The 18,766-nt window shown below is 38.5% G+C and overlaps 1 protein-coding gene across 7 annotated transcripts in view; it reads right to left on the minus strand.

The window, feature by feature from the left end:
• The window catches only part of RIC1 (RIC1 homolog, RAB6A GEF complex partner 1), a 145,353-nt gene that overhangs the window by 24,576 nt on the left and 102,011 nt on the right, over positions 1-18,766 (minus strand). For all 7 annotated transcript variants that reach the window (XR_006966037.1, XM_047101189.1, XM_047101209.1 and 4 more), the window contains 5 exons: positions 16,474-16,562; positions 9,365-9,509; positions 8,654-8,702; positions 6,932-7,084; positions 5,067-5,270 (listed from right to left, as the gene is read on the minus strand). Coding sequence is in view for 6 of the 7 variants with exons in the window: in XM_047101189.1 (XP_046957145.1) it covers positions 5,067-5,270; positions 6,932-7,084; positions 8,654-8,702; positions 9,365-9,509; positions 16,474-16,562 (640 nt within the window). In the remaining variant the exon portion in view is untranslated. The remainder of the gene's footprint in view (positions 1-5,066; positions 5,271-6,931; positions 7,085-8,653; positions 8,703-9,364; positions 9,510-16,473; positions 16,563-18,766) is intronic.

Raw genomic sequence — 18,766 nt, forward strand, 5'->3', positions numbered from 1 at the left:
TCCATATTTCACATCTCCTGCCTTAACCATTTCATTATGAGTTTCTAGACATGAGGCTTTCCTACCCTACACTGCTTTTTCTCTACACCGTTTTTATTTTAAATATTGAACACGCAATAAATACAGACTGACAAAAAAAGACTTTTAGAGAACCAGTCATGAGGACAACCAACAACTGGGAGATGAACTGTCTTGAGTTGCTGTCTGGCATCATCCCCAAACAACACTATCTGATAAAATGAGAGCCTCGGCAAGAGATTGTTTTGCTTTTAAATGGAGCTGTTTTTTATTATTTTTATATTTTCTGATTAAAACAGCAAAATACTGCTTATAAAACTTAAACAATATAAAAATACACAAAGTACAAAACGAAATTCTGTTCCATCATTGCTCCAGGGATAACCACTGGTCAGTTTTTATTTTATCTCAAAACAAACATCCATACACCCATAGAAGTACATATAGGCTACTGTTTTTTACTAGGGTGTGTAACCTATTCACCTGTAAGAACTCTTGATTACAGATACTAACTCTTAATCTGCAATTCTGGTACTAAATATACCTTTCCAGGTTGTCAGTCTTACATCTCTGTGCATGGTGTCTTTGTATTACTCTAGTAAGAATTTTAAACTTAAAAGATTCTTGAGGTATCAATGTAAACTAAGTAAATTCCATCTTTAGTGAGACTGATCTCTCTTCTAGCCAACTGATTAAGCAGTTTTCATGAGCATGTGTTGAGTGTGGGGTGAAACTTAACAGAAAGAAAGAACAAGGGAAGATTCTTCTGTTCCTAGAAGAACCTCAATTTATTCAAATTCATTTTCATTGTACTCAAAGAAAAAGCATTATATATTTTTAAAAAGAAAGCCAAATTTAAAAGCCAGTACAATACAATCAAATCTAATAAGATTTTTTTACATAATGTGAAAACAAAACAAAAATCAAGTAAAAACAGTATGCTGAAAATATCGGTCTTAAAATTTATTTATAAAACTATTTGTTAGACTTCATTTATTATCTAGTAAGTCAACCTAAAATCCAAATAAATTAATAGCTTTTGGTACGTTAGGAAGTTCTCAACCCCAGGGTTGGTCTGTAGAAGCCTACCTTGCAGAATCAAAGATAACACTGTCATGATATGTGCTTGAAAAAGGCTTAACGTGTATCTTGACAGATAAACCGCATCATTCAGGCCAGTTAATAAAGCTCCCTATGATGGATGACATCAGTCCAGAAGCACGGTAACCTGAAGTCATGATCGGGTGGTGAGAGAAGAGTTCAAAGTAGTTTTGTGGGAGGTGGTAAGTGAATTGTTTGTGGATGAAAAAAATCAAGTCACTTGAAGAAGGTTGTGCCTAGAGGACAATGGAGCCAGCTACCCAGAACACTTGAAGAGAACCCCCACTTCCGCTGAACCTTATGTGTTTCCCACGTATTTATAAACGTGGGTGGGGAGAGGGTGAGGCGGAATCTCCCTGACGCAGTAGATTCCAACTCGAAGGGTTCTAACGTAGGAACCAAGGTTAAGTTTTATCGAATGATCCACACTCTGATGAGTATCTCTACAAGAAAAAAATGTTTGAGGTGCGACAAACCACAAATGGTTTATTTTCAAAGCTCAAAGTGAAAGTTGAAAACGAAGCTTTATTTCTGACGCAGTTGTGTGTCTGAAGATGCTATGAAAGGAGAACAAAAACTTTCATTTTCCCCAGTAGGTTCCATTTACTGATCTATGTGTCCCCCGAACTTTGAGCTCTGCCCCCAATACTCAGAACAGGAAATGGCAGAAGTAAGGGAAAAGGAAGCCAATGAGTCATGAAGAATTCAGGCCAGGACAGCAGACTCAGGACACAAAGGTCACTCCACGTCACTGGGAGACTGAGTGCTGAGGGACAGAATCTCTATTCTTAATACCTTAGGATTTTCCTCAGTCTCCCCAAAAACCTAAATCTATCCTTTTTCCCCCTTAAAGTCATTTTGCTAACACCTATCTATCTCCTGCTTACACTGCTTCTGTCTGTAGCCGCGGGGGGACTGAGAGCGCCACCCTCTTGGCAGGTGTGCTCGTGCCTAACACCACACCCGGTACATCTGATCCACATTCTAGAAAGCAGAGTAAATCATCTATAAATGAAACAGCCTTTAAAATCCTCTCTGCCAAAGCATAAGAGACTCTTAAAAACTGAGAACAAACTGAGGGTTGATGGAGGGTGGGGGGGGTGGGTGATGGGTATTGAGGAGGCACCTTTTGGGATGAGCACTGGGTGTTGTATGGAAACCAATCTGACAATAAACTTCATATATTGAAAAATAAAAATAAAAATAAAAATAAAAATAAAAATAAAAATAAAAATAAAAATAAAAATAAAAATAAAAATAAAAATAAAAATAAAAATAAAAATAAAAATAAAAATAAAAATAAAAATAAAAATAAAAATAAAAATAAAAATAAAATAAAATAAAATAAAATAAAATCCTCTCTGTTGATATCCCTAGCATATTTTGTGAAGCCTATTTTTTTTCCAAAGAGTTATTAGCCAGGTTAACTATGAAACCACCATTTCAGAACAGTGGATGATAACGATTCATGCGCCTTTCAGAAAAAAATGTCTGTATCACACAACGTACTGGGTGTAAAAATAAATGGCAGTCCAAGAAGGAATGTACCCTAAAAGCACAAGGATGCTGTTGTCGTTTTAATTTCACACTATTTGTGCTCCATTTGTCAACCAACAACTTTCAAAGTTTTTAAAATCCGTAGATAGGAAAACTATTATTTAAAAAAAAAAAAAAAAAAACACAAGAAAAGCACCATCTCTACCACCAGCCACTAACTGAACTGCTGACAAGTGCGCACGTGTGTTAAGTGAAAGGAAAAACATATTGAACACTGAATCTTCTGATCAGGAGACCAACAAGTACAAGGTAGAAGGCCTAAATAAACAACAAGTCCAGCGGTCTAGATGAGGAACAGACAGAGGGACAATGACTTGGAGCTCATTTGATGACCTCTAAGCCGTCTAAGAAGAATACAAAGTATAAATCACATAAACAACGTCACTTTGATAGAGGCTGTGGGCACTTATTCCAGAGAAGAGTGTATGTTGGAGAGGGAATTAAACAGGTACCCATGTTTCTTCAGGGAATCATTATCATGGCTAAAAGCCCGGGAGGTAAAGCATTACATTCTATGAACACCATAAACTGCCACACCAAAATTCCCCCATATGCTGCACTGACTCATTTGGCTAGAGGGCCAGCCAACAAAGTTCAGGGCAAATCATAACGAAACACTGCCAAACAGGCACACTCCAGATCTTGGTTCAAGGTCAACAGTATATGATTCAACATTTAATACCTAGAGGTGTTAAAATAAGTTAGATTGTTACTTTAATTTTATATTATGGTAAGTTTAAGTCTGACACTACTCTGCTGTGTGACCTTGGGCAAGTCACCTAACTTCTCTGAGCCTCAGTTTCTTCATGTATAAAATCCAGTTGGACTACACAATCTCTAAGGTCCTTCCAGCTCTAAAAATTCTATGAGTCTATTACAACTTAATTGTTTTTGTGACTAGAACTCTGGCATTATTTTTATTAGTTTTAAGTAAAAAAAAAAAACCAAGAACTGGGTAAAGCTAAAGTCCATCTTTCTGAATATTTTAGATAGCTAACAAAATGACAAAAGAATCTTCCTAGTACCTGCTTTGTCTAAAGTGGTAAAATCAGTGTATGTGCTACTAATATGGGATAATTCATAGATAGCTAAGAATCACAGAATCACTGAATTTTTGAGCTGGAAGGAAATTCAATTTTTGTTATTTATTGCCTGACGGATTTTTGAGTTCCAGACCTACCTTCTTTGATCCTCTGCTCTACTTGGCTCTCTGGCAACACAGACCTGGCTAGGCAGAACTGGCATTGATGCTAGGTCAGTGTAGAATGAATAGTTCAAAGTATGGGGAAATGAAAATAGCAGAGAAATGGCTATAAGAGAGAAGGGAGCAGTGGAAAATTTTAGTCAAGGAAGTAGCTGATGCAGTTTTATTTTATAATTGTTACTAATTATAAAATGGTACACACGCTGTTTGATTTTATGAATTTATTAATGTAAGTTAAACACATTCTCTTTTAGTGTGTACCACAGGCTAGTGCAGGAGACATTCCTTCAACGCCTCATACCATGGCCACTCTTCTGTCTCTCATTATCTCCACTCAAAGTCAACTGAAAATACCACGGGAACTGAACAAGCTACGAGAGTAAAAGTACAGAATGGAGAAGGAGCGCAAAGAACTGTGGAAATAGCACCTGACTAAAGGAAGCTGATCCAAGAGTCACTGTTGATGTACTGAAGACACTTTGGTATCAGAAGGGGAAAGAAAACATTCGGGACTTACAAAATTGTGTAGCAAGTTTCTTTCAAGAGACTCCAACTTATTGATTTACTCAAAGTAATTTTATTTGGTGTCAAAATTCAGAATTAATTTCCATGTTAAATCCCAGTTTATCAGAATTATTCAAAGAAAGTGCTGATTTAAAAGTTATACCAGAATGAGTAATTTGGAACAAGATTTATGTAATAATACTATTACTGATAATAAGGTTCTAGAGTGTGAACGGAAGTCTGCAATTTGGGTTCAAAGTCAGGCAGTTAACCCAGACATGTACTCATCAGGACTACAGGTCAGCTGCACAGGGTCCTAATGGACACTGTCCCTTTCCATGAAATCACTACACTTTTGCCTATGCAAATCTGCAGAGCTGAATTTACACCAAAAAAGAAAATAAAAAGGCTGACAGTTGTATAAAGTTTTGCTCCTTCAGAGGGCAAAGCACACATTTGCAGTCTGGGGAACTGTTAGCTGCTCGTGGGCTCAACACAGTGGGGACCACGCTACATCAGTGGCAAGAAAAGAAGACAAGACAGAAAAGCAGAAGAGAGATGTGACAGTCAAAAAGGCAAAAAAGCTTCTCAATTTGCCAAAGGAACAGAAGAAATTTAACTCTGCTCCAGGTGCTACCTTAGCAAGGACTATGTCAACAGTCAACAGTAACTGAAGACTTACCTGCACCACGTGCCAATGCCGATGTCCAAGCAAAGTGCTTAAACCCTGAGACTCTACACCGCTATCTGCAAAGGGGCTCTTGGCCCCAGCAGCCTTATGCTCAGGGTGCGCCGAGGAACCCCTGGCGTGCTGGGTTTGTGAGGCCTCTCCACAGTTCAAGTACAATCGATCCTCCCCCTGAAGCAGCACTTGCTCCTGGTTACTCTGGATGAGGGAGAAGGGAAGAAGAGGGTAAAGGAGGAAAGCCAATAAAAACACCTCTGTATCAGGTAAAGGAAAACACGTTAATACATTGATTTAGTCTTAGCCTAGGAAATGTGCCATGTTTCTCAATGCGGATTTTACTCACTGAGGACACAACTACGTAATGATCTCATGCACTGTTACATTCAAAAGGGAACAGGTAACAGTTTCATGATTACTTCCCAGTGTAAACAAAATCTGTGCTACAGTCTGTTTTATTATGTAGACCCCAGAATATGACCTGGTTTACAACTGCTACACGGTAGTGTCCTTTATTACCGCTCCAAAATGGCAATGCTAGGAGGGATTTTCCAAATGAAAAGTGAACATAAATACTCATTATATACAAACAAGTTTCACATAAAATATCTCATGAATGGTGGCAAGAAAATGTATCTGGTCAAACAGTTTGTGGGTATATGTTCACCACGTGCCCATATGGCAAGAAGAAGGTGATTCCGAATGGGGATAACTGGATGCTGAACGGTTGTAGCCCAAGGGAAGAGTAGCCCAAGTCTGTGGTCCTGGTTCAGAACAATTAATTCAATAATCACTTGGGCAAATGCTTGGTTAGCGCCAAGGACTGTGCCGGGTTCTGACAATATTTAGACAAATAAGGTAATTTCTACTCTTGGTGATTATGCCCTGGTTTTCCATCAGAAGGCCAGTACTCTCAAATGTGGGCCTATTATTCACTGACCACTCCATCAGACAGAACAGCACCTCAGCCTCTCAGCTTTCCATGGCAGTCCAGATGTGGTCTTCACAGAAAACTCATAAAATCTGCCTTTAAATTATAAATTGGGATGGGAGAGGGGAGGAAGAATTACTCTGTTCCTGTTTTTCTGGGGATCTTTGCTCTGCAACTACAGTAATGAAATCTCAGATCCAGACTACTGTCATATTCTTTCTCAATGTACTATAATTGTAAATTTCGTTTAGAAACTGGTTGTACCGAATGTTTAAAAATCCATTAGTGGCAGATATCAACGTATGCACTTCTAACATGTAACATATACTATTATTATACATTAACAACATAGAATATGTTATTTCAGATTAATAAAACATGAGGAGTTCATATTATAATTTGGGGCAGTGTTTCCCAAAGCAGGTTTCTAGGCATATTTTCTTCAAAGTGTTCTTGAAAATTCATAGTTAAATTGGCTTGGGAAACATTCTTTTTCGTATACCGACTCTGGGATTTTCATGATGCACATTTCACATTGAGAGCCTACAATAAGAAATCTCTGTAGTTTTAAGTCTTTATTTCACTCACATGATGACAGACTTTCCCTTATCCTAACTGCTATTGCTATTTCTTAACAACTGTGCCTTATGGAGCACACTTCGGGAATTTCTAGTCAAATAAAGACTAAATTACGTTACTCAAGTAAATCTACATACATTGCTTTCCCTCAAATTGCTTATGATCCTATTTTTAAAAAATCAAAAAACAAAAGCTGCTCAGAAGTAAAATTTTTGTGTAAGTTATTAAAAAGAAACATAAGAATCACAAAAAATATATACTGAAGAAGATAATACACCAATTTTAGAAGAAGAATCTTGACAGTCTACTTTGAAAGCCACTAAAATAAATGGTTTTAACTGAAAAAACTTACCATACAAGGGTTTACAGTGAGTACACTCTTGATAAACTGAAATAGCAGAATGCCAGGCTGTTTAACTATACTCTTGGAGTCAGACTCAATTTCAGTACTTTGAGCACCAAATCCGCTGATTACCCAGAGGTGATAGCCTTCTGCACCCCAGCTCTTGGAGAGAAGAAGGGGGAAGAAAAATCAAGACAATAAAAAGTTTCTTATCCTTTCTTAACTTCAAATGTTCAAATCCTGAAATAACCAATAACAGCATTACTAATGACTTCCAAAGGTTGGAAAAACTATGAGAAACAACACAGACAGGAATCCTACCCACACCTGCTACATCTTGGCTCTCTCCAGTGGAAACCACCACTGCTGCTCTCTACCTGGAAGACTGAAAACACTGGATACCAATCTTAGCTCCAAATCCTGAGAAATGCCTACTGCTCTTTATAACTTCTCCAATAACTTAACTGCTTCTCAAATACAAAGAAATTCCTGGCAGAGCAAGATCCATGTGACCCAGCTGAAACTTGACAAAGAAGCACCCAAAACAGACGCATCTTGTACAGAGCAAGCAACACTGGATAGGAAGCTTCCCATTACAGCCCAGTGGCCATTCTGCTGTACGACCTTGGCCAAGATACTTGGTTTTCTCAGGGCATAAGTTTCTTCCTCTATAAAAGGAGAAGGTTCAAATAAACTCCCCAGGACCAGTCAATTTTAATATTCTGTAACTACATCCCAAGATAGTTTTTTAGTTTTTTGTTTTGGAGATTAGTGAATCGCAATCTACAAGGTCAAGAAAATAGTAGGGGGACAATACATTGTTGCTTAATTTCAAAAGCTTAATAGAAGTTTTCCTCTTCCACAGTAAGAGCTGAACAGCTAACTAAAATGCTTAGATTCCTAGTGTGTGACTAAAATTCAATTTAGTGAGGCTAAACACTGGCTGGTGCATGCCATTCAGAAGCACTGATGGGCAGTCACCGACATCATTTGTTCAAAAACTATTTTAAAATATGGAGTGGAGAGAGACAGTAAATGGGGTCCTTGATGGTAAAAGACCGGGAACCACTACTCAAGGCAACCATGGTGGTTTTAACTTTTCAAGAAGCCCGAAATCAAAAACGCCTTCCTCTGTGTAGTGAGAGAGAAAGGCAGTGAATATGCCTCATAGCCACTAATTTCACAAAGATGGTACCCAGAAGGGCTACATCACAAAATGTGCTTATGTAAAGATAAGAGTTACACCCCACTGCTTTCTACGGAAACTCTTGAAAATATGTAGTAAATAAAAATATGGTTACAACAGGGACTTTAATGCCCTTGACAGACATCTGCAGAAAGTTTTAAAAATATGTTCAAAAAATGTCCAAATCCTACAGGAAAACCACCCAATGAGCATTTCACTTCATGTTAGAAGAAAAGAGGCCATGAGAAGTGAGTGCTAGTGAGTCACATAGGAATTGAGGCTTTGGAAAGGCAAAAGCCTGATTTGAATATCACTACGTTCACAAAGATGACAGGGGCTTGCTAGACATATGTAAGCAAAACCAAGTATTTAAAATCAGGCAGCCTGGTTTTAAAAAATACTTTTACAAAGTAAGAACTGTCCAAGAAGAGCCTGCTGAGATTAAAACAGTTTTGTAATTTTATAAGGCCAAGAGGAGGGAAAAAAAGGAATTAGAAAAATCCAAGTTTTTCACACTACAGTAATATTTTATAGACAGTACTCACCATAGAGTTGATCTTAAGGGGATCTTTTTTGGTACCATCAGACCTATAACTGAAACAGAACAGAAACTCAAAAAGAATCTTCTATTACATACGATATTTGGCTTTAGTTTTTTTAAAACTAAAATTTATTTTGTATTTTGTTCCTTTAAAATAGAAATACATAATAATGCGTGAAATATTAGAGTGCTGGTTAATACACCAAGGTATATCACTGGGACACAATCTTTCAGGTCCTGAATAGCTTGATGACAGGGTCAGGCAATTTGTGAAGGTGTATTCATTTTGTCAGGACTAAGGTTCAAAAAGTATCATATGGTGCGGGCAGAGATAACCCACTGGGTTAACCTACATCAACCCAAAAGGATAGTGATTTTCCATTTCCTACTAGTTACTTATGTCCATGGCTTACTGCTCTTAGAGGATCATTAGATACCTGAAGGCAAAACTAGAACGGATTTATCCTGGAACCCAACATGCTATCACATACACAATAGGGGTTCAACAAACAAATGCATTTTTACTGAATGAACAATGAGTTTTAAAAGAATGGATGTTTAGACAATCAGTACGTTCTGACAAATTAATTCTGAACCTTACATACTGTTTTGGGGTTAAGAGTCAAATATGGAAGAAAGGTAGCTGCGTGACACAACATTTGTGTGTGTGTGTATCTTCTGGAGTTGCTTTATCTAAAACTTGTCTTTGACTCACGCAAAGTCTCCTCCGAGTGTACAAATCAGCTGGGCTCCAAACACACTCCATAAAGATAGGCCTCCATTTTCCCAGGTCACTATTACAACACTATTGTCAGGAGACCATCTGACCAATTTAACAGCTCCTGTTTTGTTCCAAATATCTGTTAAGAAATTGTGAAAAGTTAAAAATGAAAGATTCCTTCAGAAACACTCAGTAATTTTTCCAAGTTGAAATGAACAGAAAGACATGTCTGTTTCAAATAATGAGACGAATCCTACTCATTTAAGGTCACTTAAAATAAGTAAGGCCAGTAGCCTTGACCTGATCCAAGCAGAACAAACTTAGGCGCCACATACTTTAAAAGAGGGGAGAGCCGTCTGGGGCCACTATTAGCTTGAATAACTACAACTGCGTAGTTTTACAAGTCTTTGGCTTTGGGCAATTCAGTTCCTGTAAAATGGAGGCAGTATTTCCCTTGAACAATTCAAAACTGAAGATCAAAGTACCCTGCAAATATAAGGTGTTTTAAGATGTAAAATAACGCGGTGCCACCAGCTTCATGATCCACTGGCAGTATCAGAGGGACCCAAGTTAAAATAAATTGAGGTTTAATCTTATATTAGGATCAGGTAGGTAAATTCCGGCTTGAGTACTCCAGGTGTTGATATCTTCTTTTAACTAATAATTGTTCTTTCAATCCAATATATAATTTCACTGCGCAGTAAAGTCCAAGTTTCCTTACTGTAGTTAAATGAAACATGCTAGTGTTTCCCATCAGCAATCCAAAACCAGCTATAGTATCATTTTAAAATTAAAATTCTTTTCATTTGCAGCATTAACGCATTTTTGCTATAAAACAGGGTAGATCTGCTACCAAGGGGGGGGGGGCGGGGTGGGGCATACGGATTTTAGCCTATAGAGAAGAGGCTTGGTTAACATAGAGGACGCCCTTCTGCCTGTATTTGAATCCTCACATTAGCAATCCCCACCATAATGAATAACCATGTTACCTGTGCAGATGAAAAATAAATGGAAATATACAGAAGAAGCATCTTATTAGTATACAACAGGGGAGAAGTTTAAAACCAAACCAAGAAGAATCAAACTGAAGTTTACTAAATGAAAGCAATTCCATGTGCGAGAGAAAAAATATGAGTATTTACAATCATAAAAGGATGTTAATGTTGACTGAAAAGGATAGGTTATGAACAGTATTCCTATTACCCCACATAAAATATATACACATATGCATATAATAGCCATACCTATTTTCCAAGCATTATACACATATTAATCATACAAATACTAACATCTAGTGGCAGAGAGCTAGAACAATACATTAATGGTGGCTGCCTAATCTTCAGGTGGCAGGATTACAGGAAATTTATCCAGCTGGTAACCTACAATGAACAGAGATCATGATCGTCTGCATATTGAGAGGAATATTAAGAAAGTAATCCAGAGACATTCTGTTACAGAGTTAAACTTCCAAAAAAGAGTCAGCCACAGAAGCCAAAAGAAAAGAGAAACCCTAAAAAGAGACTGGTTAGTACCTGGGGTGAGAGGAAAGGGTCAGAAGCAGGGAGGGGAGAAAGGTTGAAAATACAGAGAAGGATGGAATGAGACCAGCAATGATGAGAGAGGGCTGGGGTTCCCATCCTCCAGAAAGACAAAGAAGGGGTCAGAGGCCAGCATCAGTCTGAGAGTCAGAACTGACCCCTGGAGCTACAGCCACTGGAGCCAGAAGGAAACAAGGAAGCTGGTCTCTGCTCAAGATGCAGGAGGGTCCAGTCTCCCAAAGTCTTACTTAAGCAGGTTGGTAGCCTAAGGTTATTTAATTCAAGTCTGTAGGCAACCAACGGGAGAGACTGCATTAAAAGCACCTGAGAAAACAGAAAAATCGAAGAACTCAATACAGTGTTGTCCTACGGGAGCAGGCAGGAGCACTTCCTGCAGTGATGGAAATGTTCGTATTTTCTTGGTCTAGCACGTAGCCTCTCGCTACAGGTGGCTACTGAACGTTTAAATGTGACAATGCAACTGAAGAAATAGGTTTTTTTATTTAAATTTTTAAATTAATTTTTTTTTAATTTTTTTTTTTTCAACGTTTATTTATTTTTGGGACAGAGAGAGACAGAGCATGAACGGGGGAGGGTCAGAGAGAGAGGGAGACACAGAATCGGAAACAGGCTCCAGGCTCTGAGCCATCAGCCCAGAGCCTGACGCGGGGCTCGAACTCACAGACCGCGAGATCGTGACCTGGCTGAAGTCGGACGCTTAACCGACTGCGCCACCCAGGCGCCCCTAAATTAATTTTTTAAATTTTAATTTTTTTCAAGATTTTTACAAATATTTATTTTTGAGAAAGAGAGAGAGAGGCTGTAAGAGGGGGAGGGGCAGAGAGAGAGAGACACACACACAGAGGATCCGAAGCAGGCTCTGCACTGACAGCAGCGAGCCCGATGAGGGGCTGAAACTCACAAACTCCAAGATCATGACCTGAGCCCAAGTCACTCAACTGACTGAGCCACCCAGGTGCCCCAAATTTTAATTTTTTAATAAAAACAGCCACACGTGGCTGGAAGCTACTGGGCAAGAAAACTTAAGTATGGATAAAAAGGATACAGAGGTAAAAGGGCCAGAAGCCACAATCAAAATACACATCACCGTGCTCTTGCAGGTTGTAAATCTGCCTTTAGAGAAAAAATACATGCAAGCCTTTAAAGGCTATGTGATAAGAAAGATAACAAGTTACAGAGCAAATTTCTATTTCTGACAGTATAGCAAATTAGACACCTTAAATGACTCTCCACACTGAAACAACTACAAAATTAAATAGAGTAAACACCTCAAAACAACTGAAAATACTGGGAGGTGAGCGTATCAAGTTATTTTGCCCTGAATTTTTCCGCCAAACCCAAAAGACCCTGATTTCCACTTCTGATGACTCAAAGCATATGGGGGACACGAGATAAAGCTTAGAGCCTGGCCAAGGCAGGGCATCTAAGAGAAGATATCTACATGATGGGAGGGGCCGCAGGGGCGACATTCCCAGCACAAGGAAGAAAGAGATGCTACCATGTGGAAGGTAAAGAAACAGCAAGGGACACTTTCACGTTTGTCCATGAGCGGAAAATAAAGATTCTTCCTCTGAGAATCTGCAATCACAAGTCAGTCCTCTGATGTATAATTTGTGCAACTTGAATGGGTCCAGAAAAATTTCAAACAGAGAATATAATGCAAAGGGTTCCAGACTGATGTAGTCCTCCCGGGTAATCGGCCATGAACACATACAAATCCTCTCTGCAAAAACTCAAATTCAATTTAGGTCACAAAGCATTCAAACAATTAGGTTTGAAGAAAATTAACCAGCTCTCAATCAAAAATCCTAAAATATATAAACTAATAAGAGCCCAAAGAACTAAGGCAGTAGAAACAAACCCAGAAAGGTTTCAGATACTGAGATTAACAAAGAATACAAAAACCATTTTTTTTTTTTTTTTTACTATCTAAAGAAATAAGAGAACATTGAAACCAGGGGCAGAATGCATACAGATTAGAAAAGAGCTAAGTAAACCCTCTGGAAATAAAAAAGACAATATTTAAAGTAGACACATTAAGTAGACTATTAAGCATAAATGAAAAGAGAATTACTGTACTCAAAGATAGGTATGGAAAATTTTTCTAGAATACAATCCAGAGAAACAAAAAGAGAAATGAAAAATATTAAAAGGCAGGTTAAGAAACATGTTAAAAAAAAAAAAGTGCAATGTAGGTCTGATTAAATTTCTAGAAATAGAGATTAAAGAGGCAATATTTACACAGATAGTGGTTTCCAGAACAGTTGAATCCTCAGATCCAGCATGCCTGAATCTCAAGCAAGATTTAAAAAAAAAATGAAAAAAATTTAGAAAATTCTTCACCTTCCCAATCACAGTGAAACCACCTCAGAGACCAAGAGAAAATCTTAAAAGTATCTACAGGGAAAAAAGCCAATCTCCTGAAAAGGAACTACAACTGGACCAGAAACTTCCTAATAGCAACACTGAAACCAAATGGTACTCGAACTTCAATGTACATAGACACAGTAACTGTCAATCCAAAACTGTGTAACAAATTAAACCATAATTAAATACAAGGGCAAAATACATTTTCAGGCAAAAGAAAAAAATTGGGTTTATCATCACGAAGTTTTTAAGAAAATTCCAAAGGATGTACTACAGACAGAAAATGGTCTCAAGTTGAAGGTATGAGATCTCGTAAGAAATGATGGGCAAAAATATTGATATACATGTGGGTAGCACTAAGTCAACATTAACAGTTACATATTTTAATGTTTCCTGAGATTTTGACATCAGATACCTTAGCTTCCTCCTTGAGGCTAATCAGATTTTTATTATTAGATTACATTTAGATGGGTGCCTCAATTTTTTTTTGACCTTTTTTTTTTCTGATCCAAACATCAGAGAAGTTTGTACAGTTATATAACAATTACTCTTAACATGGGAGCATATCTAAATCTGGGAGAGGAACAGAACACAGTTTGGAAAAAGGCTCCCAATTACTAATGGGAGCACAGTATCAAATCACGAGACATGTAGTCATGAGATTCTACTGCCTGTTAAATACAATCCTGCAAAGGAGACTGGCTTAAAAACACATTGCTTTGTTCATCACATTCGTTAACTATGTGCCTCTCAATAAACTGAACTAGCGTGGTGCAAAGAGACAGATATATCCTACACTTGTACACTGAGCCTAGTAGAAACAAAGACCCATACGCTAATAAGTTCAATAAAGCATTATCAATAACAAGATGTGATATGCAAACTATATCGGGGCACAAGAGGGAATGGTATTCTATCTAGTTCAGAAAGAAATTTCACTTGAGCTGTATCTAGAAAGACCAATATATTCCCTCCATAGAGAAATATGGGACATTTCAGGTACAGAGAACAATATGAGACAAAGGCTGACTGACTCTCAAGAATCTGTAGGTAGTTTGGTAAAGTGAAGGAAGCCTGCAGTTCCTAGCCTATGGGCAGGGTACCCCAGTACTCCAGAGCACTGCAAAAAACTCACGGGGGGTTACATGAGATCATCTTCCAGGGAAAATACAGTGCTAGACATAGGATCTGTTGTACATGATGTGAACTATTAGATCCAGGTAGTTCACAGCTGCAACATTAGATTGTGCTGCATTTACTTTGATGATGTTACATCTTCGTGAAGATGGCTTTTTAGGAGTTGCTGCAGAAAAAGTGTCATGTGAAAATCAATGTGGAACGGGAATTATGGGTGAACATACCCGATCTCATTCCAAGGTTTGAGAAATTGTATAGTGTCCAATAGGCACAGACATCCTATTAGTAAAAATCAACGATTTTTTAAGATTTATTTTTGAGAGAGAGAGGAAGGACGAGCGAGAGCAAGCATGCGCACACAAGTGGGGGAGGCAGAGAGAGAGGGAGAGAGAGAGAATCCCAAGCAGGCTCCATGTTGTCAGTGCAGAGCCCGATGAGGGGCTCAATTTCATGAACCGTGAGATCAAGACCTAGGACAAAATCAAGAGTCGGATATTTAACTGAATGAACCACCCAGGCACCCCAAAAACAGTGTTGAAGAGTAACAATAAAATACTATTTTTCTTTCCATTTATGAGTATTATTTTTTGAAAATGCTACTAGGGGGGCGCCTGGGTGGCGCAGTCGGTTAAGCGTCCGACTTCAGCCAGGTCACGATCTCGCGGTCCGTGAGTTCGAGCCCCGCGTCGGGCTCTGGGCTGATGGCTCCGAGCCTGGAGCCTGTTTCCGATTCTGTGTCTCCCTCTCTCTCTGCCCCTCCCCCGTTCATGCTCTGTCTCTCTCTGTCCCAAAAATAAATAAACGTTGAAAAAAAAAATTAAAAAAAAAAAAAAAAGAAAAGAAAATGCTACTAGGGTATAGACCTAACGACTTTATAAACAGAACTTTTGGTATTTCTTTTAACATAGAGTTACTGTGGTAAAATTATGGAGATACAAAGGGCAGAGGAAACCAAGAAATAATGCCAGAAATATTTGGCAGAAGACCTTACATGCCACATATGAGGTAGATACTGATGAGGAGTTAATCAAATATCTGTTTCCATACTCAAGCTCTCCATTGCCCACTTCTGCCTAAAGGCTTGGAAAACCCTAAGGTAGCTAGTGTGACATAATTATAGCCGATTAAACAAAAACTTTTTTAATGTTTATTTATTTTTGAAAGAGAGAGAGACTGAGTGTAAGCTGGGGAGGGGCAGGCAGAGAGGGAGACATAGAATCTGAAGCAGGCTCCAGGCTCTGAGCTGTCAGCACAGAGCCTGATGTGGGGCTTACACCCACAAACTGAGACCATCCATAACCTGAGCAGAAGCGGGATGCTTAGCCGACTGAGCTACCCAGGCACCCCTAATTATAGCCAATTAGATGTGAAGATAGCTGGAGCAGGTAGGAGAGGAAAATGCTCCTAAGAAAGCTTTCGCTTTCCTGATCAAAAAACAAATATGCCGTTTCCTCCTTTCTCCTTGAATCAAACGCAGCAATAACGTCAGGAGCTCAGAAGCTGCATGCGACCACGGAGGAAAGGCCAGATGAAGGCCAGAAGCAGCTAAACTTTGGATTTCTTCCTATTAGAGAAAATAAATCTTATTTAAGCCACAGTAAGTTGGGTTTTCTGTTAGGTTCAGTCCAAAGTATTTCCAATGACAAAGACTTTAGACTTAATCCTACAGGCTCCACAAGGGGTTCAGAAAGAGACTGTTTTATTTACTGCAGTGTACCTACCATTTAGAACACTGTCTGGCCTACAGTGGGTACTCAATCGGTATCTGCTGAATGAATACATTGAATTGGAAGGCATAAAACAACAAAGGCAATGAAATCAGGTAAGAGACTAGAGCAAAGTCCAGAGAAGGATTATACAGGGTAAAGTACCCTTAGGAGCCTCCCTAGCTACACGGAAGTCCCTGGGCCACACAGAAACTGTTATACGGTTGAACACTATCTGAACGATAGCATGCATTATTTAAATTTGCAATCGCTACACATACCATTACCTGTACGTTAAAAATTAAAAATAAGAAGGAAAATAAAAAGGACTCACCGGGATATTGTTTTGCTGTTAGCTCTAGTTTATGAGACAGCAGCATAGCTCCAGTGGTGTTATCTATTGTATAAACCTGTACAGAACCACTGTGAAAAATAAGCAAGCTTTTAATGAAAAAAGATAAATACAAATATAGAAAGCATTACTATGGAATGATTATGTTCTGCTGGTAAGAGTGTAACCTAGACTAAAACCATTTTGTAAATAATTTACAGTCTCATAAATCTGAACAAACGTGTACTTGTAACCCAGTAAATTTTCCCTCTAAACATAGCCCAGAAATATCCTTGTCCATGTTATCAAGAGGCATGCTCAATGTTCATGACAGCATTGTGTATAAAGGCAAAGAAATGGAAACAGTCTGAATGTCCAGCAAGAGAAAAGAAGCATACACTGGAGTATTCTCATAGAAGAGTATAGCACACAGCACTGACGTGCGTTAAAATAGATAGCTGACACATACGTGTTGGTATAATTCTGTTTCTATACAGTGAAAAACATTCAAAACACAGTACACACATCTGTGGTAAAAATGCAACAAAAAGTTAATGGACACACACACTCTACTGGTAGAGAAGGGGGGTATTAAAGAAGAGGAAGAAACGGGACCTACTGGTCCTCGAAATGTGCTATTCCTCATGCTGACAGCAATTTATACAGATTTTTATTTTATTATTTTTATATACTATATCATTTTTTGTACCTACACACACGATATATGTTCTTTTATGTACATGGTATACATGATTTCATTTATTAAATCCTTACAAGGATCAAATTTATGAAGGGCCAGAAACCAAAGCTAAAACTTTGTATATTATTTCTAAGCTACATTTCAAGACTGACCTATAATCATCATAAAACAATACCATTTTTGCTTATGAAACTATTTTCAGATCAAAAATTTAACACAAATGTTGGTTTTAAAATACTGTTAAACCTAAGGCTGCACAAATTAGGACGATACAGGTACATGACTGCCAGAATGTTCTGGCACTTATGCGTGCTCTTTTGTGGTACAAGTCAGATGGTCTCCACAGCAGTTCTGATCCATATCCAGCCAGGTCAACTCTTCCCAAGGATTAGGACTGGGACGAAACAAAATACCTGCTGCAAAAGGTCGCTTGGAGTTACCCACAGCTCATTGATGCTGTGTGTTTTTGTTTTTTTTTAATGTTTATTTTTGAGACAGAGCATGAGTGGGGAGGGGCAGAGAGAGAGAGGGAGACACAGAATCTGAAACAGGCTCCAGGCTCTGAGCTGTCAGCACAGAGCCCGATGCGGGCCTCGAACCCATGAACCGTGAGATCATGACCTGAGCCGAAGACGGATGCTTAACCGACTGGGCCACCCAGTCACCCCTGATGCTGTGTTTTTAAACCTCTTTTTCTGTTTCATTGGATCATTTCTCTTGCTGTGTTTTTACATTTATTATTATTTACTTCAGCAATGTCTGATGTGGATCTTTTTTCTATTTTCCATATTTAATACTCAAAAGAGACCCTCTCCAGCTCTCTGGAGTTCCCTCTTTGTGCCACTCTGTCACCTGTGCCTGTCTGTCCTGAGTCTTAGCTGCTTTGGTCTCTCCAGATTCCCACTTCCTCATAATTCAACTCAGGGAATCTGCCAGGATCTGTCTTGGTCTCAGGCTGCAGCCTGGAAATGCAAAGCAATTAAAGCTGAGGCATTTATAGAGTTTTCTTGTTTCTCATCTTTCAGGGATCAGTGTCCACTGGTGCTCGGTGTCTCAAATTCATACTGCCATAATGTTTCATAGTTTTGTCCACTTTTCCCTCCATATGGGAGAGAAAATCTGATCTGTTATTCCATCTTAGTCAGAAGTCAAATGTCTGTAAATCGGTATCTTTCCAGACTACCTGCCCAATTAGACGCTTTGCTGAAAGATAGCATTAGGTAGCTAGCAGGTGTTTACTTCTTTTTGCTTTGCATCTGAAACTATCATGTGGTAACTTTGGGTTGCTGAGCTCTAACAAGTCAGTGAGGAGAGTCCAAATATTTCTACAAGAAACTGGTGTTAAGCCAACACTTACAGAATGACAATTGACCTTTTTATGTATTCTATAAAGCCTCTATTGTTTAAATTATTTTTATTTCCATTTCTCATTAAACCATTATAAGAGAGAGATTTTTTCATGTGTAAGACACTACTCACTGACCTCCAAGCAAAAACGATACCTCTATAATAGAGATACGGCTCTTACACAAGTGACCAAATTTAGTATCATTAATACTGGGACAACTTAACGTTACTGCTCCATGGTGCCACGGT

This window comes from Lynx rufus, unplaced genomic scaffold, assembly GCF_022079265.1.
Source record: "Lynx rufus isolate CCGP_SWC_20201006 ecotype Redwood Valley unplaced genomic scaffold, mLynRuf1.p SCAF_10, whole genome shotgun sequence".
In the NCBI taxonomy this organism is placed as follows: Eukaryota; Metazoa; Chordata; class Mammalia; order Carnivora; family Felidae; genus Lynx; species Lynx rufus.